An 18,633-nucleotide genomic window follows, 5' to 3' on the forward strand; every position below is an offset into this window, starting at 1 on the left:
TGACATTGGTGAGTTGCTGGCAGGTCAGAAAACAGGTTCCATGGTTGGGAAATCCAGAATTCAGGGCTAGAGCTTCTTAACAACTTTTTAATTAATTATCCCAGGTCCGAGGGGGTACCCTACTCACCTAAAATACCTTCTCGGGGAAAACCAGCAGAGGGTGCAATCACATTGAAATACCAACTCAGTGTCAATTTGCAACCCCGCTCTCCCCGTACATGCCTCCAGCAGGCTGGGAGATTTCTGTCTGTTAACTCTGTGGGAGGGATTCTCCGTTTGCCGAAGCCCAAATCGCAGCAGGCATCGATATGACGGCAAATTGCGATTGCCCGTCACCTCGACAGCAGCATCCATGCGTACCAGACGGCATGCACAGCCTTTGCACATCATCAGAGGGTCTGACCCGGTATTTTCCGGGGCCTCCGCAATTGTCCTCCTTCAACGAGCCGAGTTTCCGACGGCGCAGTTCACTTGTGCTTTTAATAATCATGAAACGGGCATGGTGCTGATGAAGGAGAGAGAGGAGGTAGGGCACAGAGAGGAGCGGTTGCGGGCTGCTGGACTGAGCAGTGGCCAGGCTGGCTGGGGTGGGGTGAGGTGGGGGGAGAGGGAGGTGACGGGATGGTCGGGCAGAGTGGCTGGGATGACCCCTCATGAGACTGGGGCGGTGCCCAGGCACGGACTGCCATTACCGCCATTACCTTGCGGCACATCCACTGGCCACCCACCTTGGCCCCTGGTTCTGCAGTGTGACACCAACCGTATGGGCCCCCCCCCCCCCCGCACCCCCCCCGCACCCCAGCCTCCACCACACCGCGACACCCCTGTCCCCGATGCGGGTCGGGGTGCATACCCCTGGCAGAGGCAGTGCCAGCTGACAGTACCCGTGGGATCAGGGATGGGCACCAAGGCCAGAGGCCCCCTCGGTGCCAGCCACCGAAGGGGCCAGGGGTGCGTGGGTGGGAGGGATATGCAGGGGCAGAGCCCGCGGTGCCAACCGGGGCCACCATGTTCCCCATTGGACCTGGTTGGGCATGGGGGTACACACCATGCTCACATGTCAGCTTTTCACCCCTTGCAGACAATGGATATTGGAATTCAACCAGCAATGGTGACCTTCCTCCTTGTTGCTGCAGCCCTGGGGTATGCCCTGCAGCTGTACGAGATGGCGCTGCTCAAGGAGGAGGAGGAAGCTGCAGCAGCAGAGGGACAGGTGGCAGCCGCCCAAGATGGGGAGCCAGCCGGCCAACAGGCCGAGGAGGTGGAGGTGCCAAGGAATGCCGCATGAGGCCTTGTGTGCACTGGCACCGCTCGTCATTTGAAGACCTGCAGAACCGGGCATGCCGTCAAAGACTCCAGCTGAGCAGAGAGACGGTGCAACATATCTGCCAGATAATAGCACACCTGGCACCGCATGGGTATGGGGGAGGACACCCGCTCCCAGTGGCCATCAAGTTAATGATTGCCCAGAACCTTTATGCAACAGGGTCCTTCCAGGCGCCATGGGGACCTGGCCAGGATCTCACAGACCACTGCGCACAGGTGCACCCCCACCGTCACGGAATCCCTATGTGCCCAGGCAGCTCAATATGGACCAAGCCCACCAGGCTGCCCGGGCAGCAGGGTTCGCTGCCATCACCAGGATGCCCCGGGTCCAGGGTGTAATCTTTTTTATAATCTTTATTAGTGTCACAAGTAGGCTTTCATTAACACCACATTCCGGCGCATGTTCGGGTACACTGAGGGAGAATTCCGAATGCCCAATTCACCTAACAAGCACGTCTTTCCCGACTTGTGGGAGGAAACCGGAGCAGCCCTATGAAACCCACGCAGACACGGGCAGACTCCGAACAGACAGTGACCCAAGCCGGCAATCGAACCCGGGTCCCTGGCGCTGTGAAGCCACATTGCTAACCACTGTGCTACCCTGCCGCCGGTATGATCGACAGGATGCTTGTCCCCTACGAGCACCTGCAGATGACAACCGGCTCTACTCAAACCGAAAGAGGTTCCACTCAATGAATGTGTAGCTGGCGTCTGACCATCAACTGCGCATCATACACGCCTGGACCCGATACCCGGGCAGTGTGCCCGATGCCTTCATCCTGGCACACTCAACAATTCCTGACATGTTCGAGACGCCCCCTCAGCTGGAGGGTTGGCTCCTGGGCAACAGGGGTTATCCACTGCGGTCGTGGCTAATGATACCTATCCGGAGGCCACAGAGGAGATCCGCTACAACGACGACGGCCATGCAGCAACCAAGAGCATGATCTAATGGTGCTTCAGCCTCCTGAACATGCGGTTCAGGTGCCTGGACCGCTCTGGAGGGGCCCTCCAGTATGAAGCTGAGAGGGTCGCCCGCATCGTCGTGGCCTGCTGCACCCTCCACAACATTGCGCAGCAGAGGGCGATGCACTGGAGAAGGAGAAAGAATGCCAGGCCTCGTCCGATGAGGCGGATGCGGAGGAAGGCAAGGATGAGCAGGGCATGGGTTCAGGCAGGCACGGGAGGACGCATGACATGTGTGCTTGGGTCAACGTGCACGGGATGCTCTGATCGCCTCCTGGTTCACCAGCTAAGTGGGAGGAGTGGTGAGACTGCCAGGGACACGGATTCCCACCCCCTCACTCCTCCCCCTCCCCCCTCCCATCCCCGCCACCACCCTTGCCTGCAAACCCTCCGTGATACATACCTGCCGCACTACGGGGTGTGGGCCATGGGTTACAGTAACACTGGGTCTGGTCCATGGGCTGAAGGATGATGACAATCCGCTCTGCGCTGTACTCTGTTGCTCCACATCGTTTGACAATGTCTGACTCCTCCCCACGGTAGCACTTTCCACCGTCCACCTGGGTGATCCCTGCATGCGAGCCGCCATTTCTTCACATGGTGCCATCGAATCCCTGGGGTGATGGTGGTGGGGACAGTCGGGGGCGGGGGGGGGGGGCATGGAGGAGCCCATCCCACAGGGTTTGCCCAATCAGCCCCAATATCCGCCACTCTGGTCTCGACCAGGGTCCACACGCTCGTGGCCATGGAGCTAAGGGAATGGGCCATCTCAGTCTGGGACTGCGCCACATCAGCCTGTAACTGTGCCATCTTCCTCTGGGATTGGGCCACCCCCCTCTGTGGCTGTGCCACGTCGGCCAGCGCCTGGGAAATGCCGCCACGTTCCCAGCCATGGCCTGCTGTGACTGGGCCACGCTCAGCAGCGCCGCTGCGATGTCCAGGTGGCTCTGGCACATAGTTGCCTGTGAGTCTGAAATCCTGCCCTAAGCCTTGGCTAACACCTGCACAGAATGCCCCAGGCCTTGGACATGCTGATCCATAGCCAAAACTGTCGCCCCCGATGCCTCCACCGTGGACAGTATTGTCCTGGGTGGCATGCATTGTCGGCATCACCTCCTGCTCCTGCACGCGATTGGACTCTTCCAACTGCATCTGCGTGTGCTGGATGTTCGCCGACAATCCCTGATGTAGTCCCTGGCTCTGCGACTGCATCACCACTGTAGATGGGACTGTCTGTTCCAGATGCCCGAGACTCATCTGGACAGTAGCATGTTCCTTGGGTTGGCCTGCCTTCCGACCCTCCGTCCCCTCAGGTGTTCCTACCTCCATCTGCTGTTGGAAAGCTGTGTGGTGAGTACCAGATAGTGTCCCAGAAGCCTCTTCACTAACATGCCCAACCGTGTCTCTGGCGTGTTGGAGAAAGCTGCGGCGGAAAGTCACTGACATCCTCTGACCCGAGTTCCGAGCTCCGAGGTCTTCTGAGTCTCGGGTGGTGGGCTGGCTCCGAGCTGCTATCCCCGTGATTGCTCGACTCAAGGAGGGGGCGCCGGCTGTGGCACTGGCTGGGGGTGGAGTCACCAGGTGGACACGCCCCATTACCAGCAGGTCCTGCAAGACACAAGGTAAGACGCATGATTAGACCACGGGCCGGGGGAGAGTGGGGTTGGTGGTGTGGGGGTGCTGGAGGGTGAGGGTGGTGTGGGGGTGGGGTGGTGTAGGGTGAGGGTGGTGTTGGGTTGAGGGTGGTTTTCTGGGGTGTGGGGGTTTGAGACACATGTCATGGGGAACCGCAACCCAGCGGGGTCTCACTTCCTTGCCCATAGCCGCGCTTCACCTCAACGACCTTCCTTTCCCCGGGCCACCAACCAGATCAAGAGCCCTCTGCTGAGCCATGATGCGGGGCCGCAAGTCAGGCAGTCCCCCTCCTGTCTTCTCCCACTCCCGACGGTTGTGCGCGGCCTTCTTCTGGGGGTGCGGGCAGAAGTTCACGGTGTTAGACAGTCCAATTCATGCAACCCAGGGGGTGGGCAGCTGGTGGCCTCAGTGGCCAGGGCACCCGGACATGGCGGCAAGTATGAGTACCTGCATGTGTGGCAGGGTGGGGGTTCGGCCGTTCTCCAGGTTGGGGGGGGTAGAGTAATGGGTGTGTGAGACGGGGTTGATGCCAGAAGCACAGTGCTGCCTACTCACCCTGGCTGCCCTGAGGAGGTCATGTAGTTTTGTTCTGCACTACTGGCTGGTCTGGACTACGTTTCCCCCGCTGCTGACCACCTCTGCCACCTGCGCCCAGGCATGACAAAAGGCGGTGGCTGCCAACCTCCTTCCCAGGCCGGAGTACAGGGTCATCCTCCTCTCCTCCACGGCATCCAGGATGGCGTCCAGCTCTGCATCTGCGAAACATGGGGCAGCGCATCTCACTGTCATCTTGTTGCTGAGATGGTATCTGTGGGGAGTGAAGTGTGTGTATGCAGCTGCAGCTTGTCAGGCTCCTAAGTGACAATCCAGCACTGTTTCTCATTAGAATCGATTGTGTTCCACATGGTGCCGGTGGTAGCCCCTCAACAGCTAGTTTTACTGTCTTAAAATCATTTCTGCGTTGGCGTCAACAATTAGGGCGGGATTCTCCGATTGCTGACGCCTAAATCGCATTCGGCGATTGGCCGGAGAATCCCTTTTGATGTCGAAATGGGGGGTGGCACCGTTTTTCGGATGCTCCGCCCCCTCCAAAGCAGCGTCATCGCTGAGAACGCCACACATCATTGGGGCTGTCTCAGGACATCACCTGAGGCCCTCCCCTGATGCTCCGCCCCCGATGGGTCGACTTCCCGACGGCATGGACCACTTGTGGTCTGAGGTTTTGTCAAATTCATGTGGCGGCTGCGGACTGTGTCCAGCGCTGCACAATCATCAGGAGGGCAGCCATCCCACTAGCCAGGAGGGCTTACAAGGGAGCACTATCTAGCAGGCCGGGTCCGCACGCGGTTGGCGCCATGTTGTATGGCACGGCCGCTGCCGCGCATATGAGTGGCCACGGACCCAGAAATTCTCCGTCCGTATCTGCAGGTAAAGCCGAGGCTTTATGTGGCGCAGCTGCTAGCCCCCCACTGGGCGGAGCATTGGTGTGGGTTGGGCCGTCTTTTTGGTCGTAAGACTAGACACATGACATGACTTTGCACAGTATCTCATGTTTAGCAAAAATTTATTTTGTAGCTTTGATCATGGATTTAGCAGTTAACTCAGCCAGCTTAAAAACTTCAGGATAGTTTGAGAAATAATCAATGATTAGAATGTAATCATGGCCATAAAAATGAAATAAGTCGATTCCCACTTTTGACCATGGATTCTTATCCAGATCTTGCGGTAAACGTTTTTCTTCGCATTAAAAGTTGATTGGTTTCGTTGACATGTTTCACACTCAAGAATCAGGTTTGTGATGTCCTTGTTGATGCCTGACCAATATACTGCCTGTCTCGCTCTTCTTTTGCACTTCTTTATGCCTAGATGACCTTCATGTATTTTTTATAGTATCATGGGTCTAAGTGTCATAGGAATCACTATGTGATCGAGAGGGAGTAAAATACCATCAACAACTGTGAGTTCAGCTTGAATGTTTCTGTATTTGGAACAGTGTCCTTTGGGCCAACAATTGCTCAAACAGTTAATAACACGTTGCAACATTGGATGTTTGTTGGTCCCATCTCTGATGAGTTGCAGTTTGTTGTCTGACGCATGTAAGGTTTCAGCTCGAAGCTGCACTTGAGCTTCAATGTGCTGGATGAAATCTGGTGGTTGTTCTTCTGAGTTGACAGATCGAGATAATGCATCAGCAATGAGTAAATCTTTATCTGCAGTGTAGACAAGTTGAATTTCATATCTACATAACTTCATTAGAATATGCTGTAATCTAGGAGTCAAGTCATTCAAATCCTTGTGAATAATATGAACAAGTGGTCGGTGGTCAGCCTCGACCATGAATGTTGGTAGGCCATATACAGAGTCGTGAAACTTGAGAATTCCAGTTCATAAGCCTAAACATTCATTTTCTCTCTGGGCATATCTTTGTTCAGTAGGTTTCATTGATTGCGATGCATAAGCAACTGGTGTCCACAAAGAATCATCATCTCTTTGTAGATGAATTGCTCCAATTCCACTTTGACTTGCATCCATTGAGATTTTTCTTTCTCTGTCAGGGTCAAAGAAGGAAAGAACAGGTGCAGTAGTCAATTGTGACTTTAGATCCATCCATTCTGTTTGATGAGCATCAGTCCATGAGAATGTAGTAGATTTCTTGATGAGATGTCGTAAAGCTGTAGTTCTGGAAGAGAGATTTGGAATTTCCAAGAAAATGTACAATGCCTAGGAATCTCAACACTACTTTCTAGTCCTCTGGGACTGTCATCTTCTGTATGGCAGCAATCTTGTCGTCGTCAGATTGCCCACCATGTTCCGGAATTTGATCTCCCAGGAACTTTAAAGTTGAGATACCAAAATTGCATTTGGCTGTTTAGTTTTAAACCAAATTTGTGTATCCGTTGGAAGACTTGCAATAGCCTTGCATTATGATCTTCACGTGTAGATGACCAAACGATGATATCATCCACATAAATTGGTACTCCACCAATACCTTCAGTCATTTGTTCCATCATGCGCTGAAAAATCTCTGAGGCAGAAATAATACCAAATGGCATTCTGTTGAAACAGTATCGACCAAACGGTGTGTTGAACGTACCCAATTTCTTGCTTGTGTCATCTAATTGCATTTGCCAAAATCCTCTGGAGGCATCCAGTTTAGAAAAAGGTTTTTGCATTCGCCATTTCACTGGTAATCTCTTCACGCTTGGGTGTTAGAACATAGAACATAGAACATTACAGCGCAGTACAGGCCCTTCGGCCCTCGATGTTGCGCCGACCTGTGAAACCAATCTAAAGCCCGTCTACACTATTCTCTTAACATCCATATGTTTATCCAATGACCATTTAAATGCCCTTAATGTTGGCGAGTCCACTGCTGTTGCAGGCAGGGCATTCCACGCCCTTACTACTCTGAGTAAAGAACCTACCTCTGACATCTGTCCTATATCTATCTCCCCTCAATTTAAAGCTATGTCCCCTCGTGCGAGCCATCACCAACCGAGGAAAAAGGCTCTCACTGTCCACCCTATCCAATCCTCTGATCATCTTGTATGCTTCAATTAAATCACCTCTTAACCTATTTCTCTCTAACGAAAACAGCCTTAAGTCCCTCAGCCTTTCCTCATAAGATCTTCCCTCTATACCAGGCAACATCCTGGTAAATCTCTTCTGCACCCTTTCCAATGCTTCCACATCCTTCCTATAATGCGGCGACCAGACTGCACGCAATACTCCAAATGCGGCCGCACTAGAGTTTTGTACAGCTGCAACATGACCTCATGGCTCCGAAACTCAATCCCTCTACCAATAAAAGCTAACACACCGTACGCCTTCTTAACAACCCTATCAACCTGGGTGGCAACTTTCAGGGATCTATGTATATGGACACTGAGATCTCTCTGCTCATCCACACTACCAAGAATCTTACCATTAGCCCAGTACTCTGTATTCCTGTTACTCCTTCCACAATTAACCACCTCACACTTTTCTGCATTCAACTCCATTTGCCACCTCTCAGCCCAGCTCTGCAACTTATCTATGTCCCTCTGTAACCTGCAACATCCTTCCGCACTGTCCACAACTCCACCGACTTTAGTGTCATCTGCAAATTTACTCACCCATCCTTCTACGCCCTCCTCCAGGTCATTTATAAAAATGACAAACAGCAGTGGCCCCAAAACAGATCCTTGTGGTACACCACTAGTAACTGAATTCCAGGCTGAATATTTCCCATCAACCACCACCCTCTGTCTTCTTACAGCTAGCCAATTTCTGATCCAAACCGCTAAATCACCCTGAATCCCATGCCTCCGTATTTTCTGCAATAGCCTACCGTGGGGAACCTTATCAAACGCTTTACTGAAATCCATATACACCACATCAACTGCTTTACCCTCGTCCACCTGTTTGGTCACCTTCTCAAAGAACTCAATAAGGTTGGTGAGGCATGACCTACCCTTCTCAAACCGTGTTGACTATCCCTAATCAAATTATTCCTTTCTAGATGATTATAAATCCTATCTCGTATAAACCTTTCCAAGACTTTGGCCACAACAGAAGTAAGGCTCACTGGTCTATAGTTACCGGGGTTTCTCTGCTCCCCTTCTTGAACGAGGGGACAACATTTGCTATCCTCCAGTCTTCTGGCACTATTCCTGTAGACAATGACGACATAAAGATCAAAGTCAAAGGCTCAGCAATCTCCTCCCTAGCTTCCCAGAGAATCCTAGGATAAATCCCATTCGGCCCAGGTGAGTTATCTATTTTCAGATTTTCCAGAATTGCTAACACCTCCTCCTTATGAACCTCAAGTCCTTCTAGTCTAGTAGCCTGTATCTCAGTGTTCTCCTCAACAACATTGTCTTTTTCCTGTGTGAATACTGACGAATAATATTCATTTAGCACCTCTCCTATCTCATCGGACTCCACGCACAACTTCCCACTACTGTCCTTGACTGGCCCTATTCTTACCCTAGTCATTCTTTTATTCCTGACATACCTATAGAAAGCTTTAGGGTTATTCTTGATCCTACATGCCAAAGACTTCTCATGTCCTCTCTTGGCTCTTCTTAGCTCTCTCTTTAGGTCCTTCCTATAACTTGTAACTCACTAGCGCCCTAACTGAACCTTCACATTGTATCTTTACATAAGCCTCCTTCTTCCTCTTGACAAGTCATTCAACTACTTTAGTAAACCATGGTTCCCTCGCTTGACCACTTCCTCCCTGCCTGACAGGTACATACTTATCAAGGACACGCAGTAGCTGTTCCTTGAACAAGCTCCACATTTCAATTGTGCCCATCCCCTGCAGTTTCCTTCCCCATCCTATGCATCCTAAGTCTTGCCTCATCGTATCATAATTGCCTTTCCCCCAGTTATAACTCTTGCCCTGTGGTATATATCTATCCCTTTCCATCGCTAAAGTAAACGTAACCGAATTGTGGTCACTATCACCAAAGTGCTCACCTACCTCCAAATCTAACACCTGTCCTGGTTCATTACCCGGTACCAAATCCAATGTGGCCTCGCCTCTTGTTGGCCTATCTAAATACTGTGTCAGGAAACCCTCCTGCACACATTGGACAAAAACGGACCCATCTAAAGTATTCGAACTATAGCGTTTCCAGTCAATATTTGGAAAGTTAAAGTCCCTCATAACAACTACCCTGTTACTTTCGCTCCTATCCAGAATCATCTTTGCAATCCTTTCCTCTACATCTCTGGAACTTTTCGGAGGCCTATAGAAAACTCCCAACAGGGTGACCTCTCCTTTCCTGTTTCTAACCTCAGCCCATACTACCTCAGTAGGCGAGTCCTCATCAAACGCCCTTTCTGCCACCGTAATACTGTCCTTGATTAACAATGCCACCCCTCCCCTTCTTTTACCACCTCCCTGAGCTTACTGAAATATCTAAACCCCGGAACCTGCAACAACCATTCCTGTCCCTGCTCTATCCATGTCTCCGAAATGGCCACTACATCGAAGTCCCAGGTACCAACCCATGCTGCAAGTTCACCCACCTTATTCCGGATGCTCCTGGCTTTGAAGTAGACACACTTTAAACCACCTTCCTGCAACCTTGAAACCTTACTCATGACCTCATTACTCTCAACCTCCTGTATACTGGTGCTACAATTCAGGTTCCCAGACCCCTGCCGAACTAGTTTAAAGCCTCCCGAAGAGCATTAGCAAATTTCCCCACCAGGATATTGGTACCCCTTTGGTCCAGGTGCAGACCATCCCGTTTGTAGAAGTCCCACCTACCCCAGAATGAGCCCCAATTATCCAGGTATCTGAAACCCTCCTTCCTGCACCATCCCTGAAACCACGTGTTCAACTGCTCTCTCTCCCTATTCCTCGTCTCGCTAGCACGTGGCACGGGTAACAACCCAGAGATAATAACTCTGTTTGTTCTCGCTCTAAGATTCCACCCTAGCTCCCTGAATTCCTGCCTTAAATCCCTATCCCCTTTCCTACCTCTGTCGTTGGTGCCTATGTGGACCACGACGTGGGGCTGCTCCCCCTCCCCTTAAGGGTCCCGAAAACACGATCCAAGACATCACGGTCCCTGGCACCTGGGAGGCAACACACCAACCACGAGTCTCTCTCGTTCCCATAGAATCTCCTATCTATCCCCCTAACTATGGAGTCTCCAATGACTAATGCTCTACTCCTCTCCCCCCCTTCTCTTCTGAGCAACAGTTGGATGTTGGATAATGTTCATGCTTTATATTGTTATTTAGATCTTTTGGATCTATGCAGATTCTTAATTCCCCAGATGGTTTCTTGACGCACACCATTGAACTGATCCAATCAGTCAATGCTGTAATCTTGGAGATTATGCCAAGTTTTTGCATACGTGCAGGTTCTTACTTTAATCTTTCACAAAGTGGGGCAGGAACTCTTCTAGGATGGTATACCACTGGTTTGGCATTTGTTTTCAATTGTATTTTATATTGAAATGGAAGAGTACCCATGCCTTCAAAGACGTGAGGAAATCGATCAATAATTCCTTGAATATCTTCCTGAAAAGGCAGAAGAGGTGAACTTGTGCTATAAATTCTTTGAACTAGCTGAAGATCCTGACAAGCTTGTGCACCCAAGAGAGAAGATCTGTTGGATTCAACAATCTCAAATCTTAATGAGATGACGGTGTTGAGATTTGTCACAACTGGACAGCATGATCCCAATGAGGTGATTGTGTTGCCATTATAATCACGCAATTGACAATCAGTTTTCTTTATTTTAGAAGGTTGACTTAGTTGTTGAAAGGTCATTTGCGTTGATCAAGTTCGCGGAACTTGTGTCAAGCTTGTAAATGATTTCATAATCATTTACTTGAAGCGGTGTGTTCCATTCGGATTCTGTGTTAATAGATTGTACTATTTGAGGACGAAATGAAACATCTGTAATAGCATCAATTTTTTTAATTATGCCTACAAAGAAGGAATCTTCTAAGCAATAAGCATCAAGATTATTGTCAGATTTATCACTTTTATTGGTTCCTTCTGTTGTGTCTACACTTCTTATGTTCGTATGTGTCTTCGGTAGATTTGCAGATTTAAATTGTGTTGCTTTAAGTGAAGTTCTGCATTGCACAGCAAAGTGGTTGAGTTTGCAACATTTTGAGCAAGTATTTACAAGTGCAGGACACATTTTATGTGGGTGGGTGTGTCCACAGCATCCACACGCCATGACGTTTGTTTTGTCACGCGCAATGTGTCTTCGCGAATGAGCAGAATGGTCTTCTTCCGTCTCGCATCTTTTGGTGAAGTGCGCATGCGTAGGTCGGGAATGCGCATGCGCAATATGGCTGCCGTCCGAAACAAACATTTTTATGGACTGCACCACAGCCCCAACGCAGTCGGTCTCAAGGCTCATTTTTGCGCTTAAGATCATTTGTCTCAGAAAACTTTCCCTGAGCTTTTCATCTACAATTCCAAAGACAATCTGGTCTCTTATCATAGACAGGTAGTATGGAGAAATTACATATTTGAGCTTTGAGTTTTAAATCGGTTATGAAGCAATCAATAGATTCCCCATTCATCCTTTTCTTAAAGATAAATCTTTCATATGTTTGATTAATTTGAGTCTTGCAGTGCAGATCAAATTTCTCTATGACAACATTATATTTAGTTTTATCTTCACCCGTTGCAAATTGAAAGGAGTTATATAGCTTTATGGCTTGTGGACCAGCCATCATTAAAAATAATGCTAGTTTCCAATTATCACTCGCTTTGTCTAAATCAGATGCAGACAGATATAACTGAAACTGTTGTTTGAAAACTTTCCAGGTAACATCTAGTTTAATGAGCTGTCGTAGAGATTGAACTTTCCCCATGAGTTTGAGATTCTTCTGTATTTTGCAGTAACAGATCTGTAAGCAGTCTGTTCTTTGAAGTCGAGTGCTAGTTTTTTGTTAGCTAGATTCTAACTAATCTATCTAAATAACCTCAGCAGTAACCTGGTACCATGTTATATTACCACTACTGGTAACATATTATTCCTTGCCTTTTCCCCCAAGATAGCCAGATATGTAGTGTTGACAAGGAGTATACAAATAAGAAGTTTGAATCAAAACTAATTTATTTAACACTACTAAACTAAATGAAGTTCGCACACTCTACTGAGTTACAGATAATAAACTAACGATACTGAATCTGTACTACAGTATTCAATATTCTACCTAACTAATAAACTACACTATGACCTGACCTCATGCTATGTTTCTCTATTCAACTTTCACTCTGCTCTCTTTATGTTCTCCTCAGCTTCTCTCAGAATTCCTAGAGATGTTGTCTTATATACAGTGAATTAGTGATGCCCTCTAGTGTTTTATTTACACATAGATTCAGATATTAACCCTTTACTATGCTGGCATTATATATATAACAATTTGTTTTTTAAGTATACGTTGCTATCACTTGGGCATCAGATTTTTGGGAGTAAAATTATAAAAGGCTTCTACACACAGAGGGTGGTAGAAGTTGAAATTCTCTTCCGCAAATGGCAATTAATGCTGCATCAAATTGTTAATTTTTATCTGTGATTATTACATTTTTGTTAACTAACGTTAATGGTCACAGAGGAGTCTGGTAGGAGAGTTTAACAAAGAGGTTTATTGTCAAATGAATTATGTACAAGCACAATTCAAGTCTCAGCCAGGACTGCACTCAACAGCACAGCTCCAACCTGGGCCGGCTTTTGTGTCCCAAATCAAATATTCTGCTGAGGGGTCACCACCCCTCAGCGGGGGGAGCTCACACTTCACAAGGTTCATGGGGAGATTAATCAATTCATCCCCGTGGGTTTCCTGGGGGTTATAACACTAACAAATTCAGGGATATGGGACAAAGACAGGAATACAGAGTTAGGTTGCCGATCAGTCATGGTCTCACAGAATGGAAAAATAGGCTTGAGGAACGAAACACCCTCCTGCTGCTCTGATGTTCCAATGCTTCCTGTTCTGGGGTGCATATTTATCCTGCACAGGATTTATCCTGTTGCACTTGTCCTCAATTAAACCTCCACTGAATAAATGCCACCAGTTAATTTGTTTAAACTGCCTCACCCTGTAGACACACTTGGCAGTGCCAGGCTTACCTCTGCCTGATGTTGCTGCCTCCATAGCCCTTGAACACCAGAAGGTTGCATACTTTGCTGGATCACCTGTCCCTGGACAGCTACCCTCTTCCTTCTCCTCCTCACTGGAGGAGGAACCTCCTACAGAATGAATAATTCCCAGGGGCACCAATGATACAAAGGTCCAATGCTGACGTTCTCAAACTTGATTATAGCACTTTCTGTGTGCCCCCTTCCCTGGAAAAATGTCCCAATGCAGACTGCAAACTAGATAAATCATATTGACATTGATATGAAACTCTCCCACATTCAGTATCAGATTTGTTTGCTAAATACAGCCACAGCACCGTTTTGCACCTTTATCATTCCTCATAAGCACTCATCAAAACATTGGGGGGGATCTTACCAGAATTTGACAAAGTTCCAGGGCAGGATTCTCCAGTCACCGACGCCGAAATCGCGTTCGTAGATTGGCCGGATAATACCCATTTCCGACCAAATCGGGGGCGGCGCCGCTTTCACGATGCAACACCTCCTCCAAAGCGGCGCACTCGCAGAGTACATCGTACTGACGGCCTCAGGACGTTGCCTGAGACCCACCCCCCCGATGCTCCTCCCCCGACTGGCCGAGTTCCCGACGTCGTCGGCCGCCTGTGCTATCATCTGCCGGGAACTCGGCGTGGTGGCTCGGTCTCAGCCCAGCGCCGCCACAGTCTGGGGAGGGCCAGTCCGCGGGCATGGGGGATTTTGTCAGGGGCTGGGGGCACTGTTGGGGGGGTGGTCCGGGGCTCGCCAGCTGGCCAAAGGGGGGGGGCACTATTTTGCAGGCCGGGTCCACGAGCGGATGGCGCCATGTTGCACGGCGTGGCCACTGAAGGCAGCCGCTGTGCGTATGCGCGGCCACGGAGTCGACAATTCTCCGTGCCATAACGGCAGCTAGCGCCAGGTGCTCTACACTGCTCGGCTGCTAGCCCCAACCAAACAGACAATCGGTGGCCATTGTACGTCGCATTCTTGGTCGTAAAACGCTACCGTTCCCATGCCAGCGTGGGGATATAGCCTCAAATTGGAGAATCCAGCCGCAGGCTGTCACAGGAAACTGGTGTGCAACTCTAAAGTTTCATAGGCCAGGAGTGGGATGCTCCGTCCCGCTGCGCCACATTTATGCCTCACCACGCCGGCGGGGTGCTCCTTTATGCCGGCCAGTCAATGGGGTTTCCCATTGTGGGGCAGACCCATGCCGTCGGGAAACCGCCGGGTGCTGGCAAAACGGAGCATCCCGCCGGCGGAGTATCCCGCTGCAATTTTCTCACTTAATCTTGAGCCTCTTTGCCAAAATAAAATGAGTGGCCGTGATTTATGCTGTCCCTCTGGTGGGGCGGGGACTCTTAGAGCGGGAACCGGCTCCACTGAAATCGGGGTGCCACCTTTAAGGGGTGCCCGACCACTGCTGCAATGCAACAGCCCCCACCATACATAACAGAGGTCTCGGGGGCTGTCACCCCCCTCCCCATCTCCAACATTCATTCTCGGCAAACTCCCCCGACCTCGACATTCATCACCAGCATACCCCTACCCCCACATCTCATCCCCTCCCCCGACATTAATCGCTGACACACCTCCAACCTACACGCTTCCCCCTTTGCCAATCACACATCAAAGCAGCACCCCCCATGGGTATCCCTCGAGGGTCTGTCCCTGGCATTGCCCCGGCACAGGCAGTGCCAATGTGTGCCAGGGCTATCCTGGCACACCCCTCTCTTCCCTGCCCCACCCACCATTTGTAGGTGTGAATCTCGCGAGATCGCCCGTGAGGGGTGGGGAAAATTGGAAACATAACTTCTCTGGTAAGAATTGCGTTTCCCAATTCTAGTGAGATTTTCCGCCCTTGCCGCCGATCCCAAGAGTGGTGAGGATGGCCTTAAGATTCCACCCATAGCATGGGCGATGTATAATTGAAGTCCATTGCTTTGCTAACAAGCTTAATTGAGTTAATTGGGACTGTAGATTGTTCTTTTTTAAATGGCAAGCGGGTTCTCTATTTTGGTATGAGCCAACTTCTGTATTATTTGAGGCTGGCATGATGATGTTGGGTTAGTGAGCCGATGTCTTAACACCAGATTCCATGGCAGCGGTCCCGATTTCTAAGCGCAAATTTCACCCCAATGTCTAACTGATCATTGTGTGGTTCCTATTCCCCAAGTGTCGTGTCTGCTGGCAGTAAGTTATGAAATGGACAGTGTGAATGTTAACCCTGTCATTTCAAAAAGGAGCTTCATAAATTCTTGGTAGCAGAGTGATATTGAGGGGAATTTGGCAACAGAGGTCTCAGCCACCAGCTGGAGAGCCAGCAAGAGATCCACGTTGTTCTCCCAAATAATGAGCCAATCAGGCAATTGAAATGAAAATGAAATGAAAATCACTTATTGTCACAAGTAGGCTTCAATGAAGTTACTGTGAAAAGCCCCTAGTCGCCACATTCCGGCGCCTGTTCGGGGAGGCTGGTACGGGAATTGAACCGTGCTGCTGGCCTGCCTTGGTCCGCTTTCAAAGCCAGCGATTTAGCCCTGTGCTAAACAGCCCTATAGGTGGGTATTCCAGGTGATCAGGACCAGAGGGCATGAAGTCCTGCACTCCGAAAATTGTCAGCTAATCAGAGCTGCCTCACAAATTTGCTGGAATTTTCTGAGCATGTGACTAAGTGTATTGATGTCGTTGATGTAGTTTACATGGATTTTAGCAAAGCATTTGACAAGGTCCCACATGGGAGACTTATAAAGAAGGCAAATGCACATGGGTTACAGGGGAACTTGATAAGGTGAATTCAAAGCTGGCTGAGCTTTAGGAAACAGAGGTTATGACAGACGGCTGCTTTAGTGACTGGAAGCCGGTGTCCAGTGGTGTGCCAGAGGGATCTGTGCTGGGTCCCCGATTATTTGTCATTTATATAAATGACTTAGATGACTATGTCGGGGGTAGGATCAGTAAGTTTGTGGATGACACAAAGATAGGCTGGTTAACAGTGAAGCTGAGAGTCTTGGGTTGCAGGAAGATATAGATGGGATGGTCAAATTGGCAGGAAAGTGGCAGATGGAATTTAATCCTGAAAAGTGTGAGGTGTTACACTTTGGAAGCAGAAATTTGACAAGGAAATATTCAATGAATGACACCACTCTGGGAAGTCCTGAGGAACAAAGAGGTCCTGGCGTGTTTGTAAATAGATCTCTGAAGGGCAGGTTAATAGGGTGGTGAAAAAGGCATAAGGTACACGTGCCTTTATCAATCGTGGCACAGATTACAAAAGCAAGTAAGTTATGTTGGAGTTATATAGAACATTGGTGAGGCCACAGCTGGAGTACTCGGTGCAGTTCTGGTCACCACATTATAGGAAGGATGTGATTGCACTGGAGCGGATGCTGAGGCATTTCACCAGGATGTTGCCTGGGTTGGAACATTTAAGTTATGAAAAGAGGTTGGGTAGGCTTGGGTTGTTTCGCTGGAGCAGAGAAGACTGTGGAGCAGCCTGATCAAGGTGCACAAGATTATGAGGGGCATGGATAGGGAACAGCTGTTCCCCTTAGTTGAAGGTTACAAGGGGACACAAATTCAAGATGAGGGGCAAGAGGTTTAGGGGGGATTTGAGGGTGGTGCGATCTGGAACTCACTGCCTGGGAGGGTGGTAGAGCCAAGTTGCCTCACATCCTTTAAAAAGTACCTGGATAAGCACTTGGCACGACTTAACATTCAAGGCTATGGCCCAAGTGCTGGCAAATGGAATTAGGATTGGCAGATCAGGTTCATTTCATGCGATGGTGCAGATTTGATGGGCCGAAGGGCCTTTCCTGCACTGTATCGTTCTATGATTCTGAGTTGACAATTACGACTTCAATGATTTGTTTAAAAAGGATGAATTGTATGGCTTTCTAGACCTTCTGTTAGATTTTTATTCAGTTTGTCCCATTCCAATCCTTTGGCAATATTGCAATGCAATTGACTGAAATGGGAACTTAACAAAGTCCGAATTCATGAATAGATCTGAAATGCTGGTTGTCACTATAGGCAAAATTAAGCACATACACATTTGCTTTATATTCACTGGCCCTATTGCTTGTCATCCAAATGCTGCTAGTCGGATGAGTTTTATTTATTTTAGCCTGTACAAGGTGGGCCACTTCATAAAAGCAAAGTTTAAGGGCTTGAGCTCGCTTGGGGGGAAAAACTGTGGTCGAAAATGCCCAATTCATCCAGCTGGGGGAGGTGACCACTGGTGAGCTACAGGAGGCAGGGAGGCAAAAATACAACCAAAAAAGGAAAAAGAAAATCCCATATCCAATGGATTCAACTGAAACAATGCCCATTGTAATTTGGAAGGCTTCTAGAATTTCTGTATTTGCTATTGAAATTAAACACCAGAAGTGGGAACAATATGTACGGTACCCAGTGAAGTCTGTCAAATTCTAAATGACAAGCAAATGATTTGAAAGACATTTGAGCTTTTAAGTTAGTTGCGTGGAAATCATCTTGACAACGCCAACTAATAATCCCTGGAACATTCAACGGCAATACTCCGAAATTAAGTTAGCATATTTACACAAAATATTTCTGAATATAAATTATGACCATTCGTTAAGTGTCATGTACTGTGAACACAGGTTTGCAGTTGCAGTATTTGCAGGTGTGTATATTTGCCAATATGCACAGAAAGCATTAGTGCAAAACCTACTTGCGAAGAACATTGGTACTGCCATGCTATTCACACTTACCCAATCACTTGTTGCTCAAAGTATTGTAAAGTCCTCTGCAGTGCCCACTGTAACGTCTGTGACTGCAGTAACAAGATGGCACAAAAGGTCATCAGCATCAAATAGCTCCAGCATTAACCAATACAAATAGATTCAGATTAGATATACTTCATTGTTTGGAAAGAGAATGGGCAATTGAAAAACAATATACTGTTAATTGCTGCGATAAAATGCATTGACAATCAAAGGGAGTACAAAGTTCAACAATACACTTTTAATCATTGTATGTGATTAATGTCTTCATGTATGTGCAAAAGCCACTCACCAGGGCAACTTCCCTCCTCCTGTCTAGTACCACTAGATGGAGTGTCTTTTGGCCTAGGA

General features: G+C 48.7%; 1 protein-coding gene across 2 annotated transcripts in view; it reads right to left on the reverse strand.

Moving 5' to 3' along the window:
• gucy1a2 (guanylate cyclase 1, soluble, alpha 2) overlaps window positions 1-18,633 on the reverse strand; it is a 379,990-nt gene that overhangs the window by 302,629 nt on the left and 58,728 nt on the right. For both annotated transcript variants that reach the window (XM_072476754.1, XM_072476755.1), the window contains exon 2: window positions 18,271-18,332. In XM_072476754.1, coding sequence (XP_072332855.1) covers window positions 18,271-18,332 — 62 coding nt within the window. The remainder of the gene's footprint in view (window positions 1-18,270; window positions 18,333-18,633) is intronic.

Source organism: Scyliorhinus torazame, chromosome 15, assembly GCF_047496885.1.
Source record: "Scyliorhinus torazame isolate Kashiwa2021f chromosome 15, sScyTor2.1, whole genome shotgun sequence".
Classification (NCBI taxonomy): domain Eukaryota; kingdom Metazoa; phylum Chordata; class Chondrichthyes; order Carcharhiniformes; family Scyliorhinidae; genus Scyliorhinus; species Scyliorhinus torazame.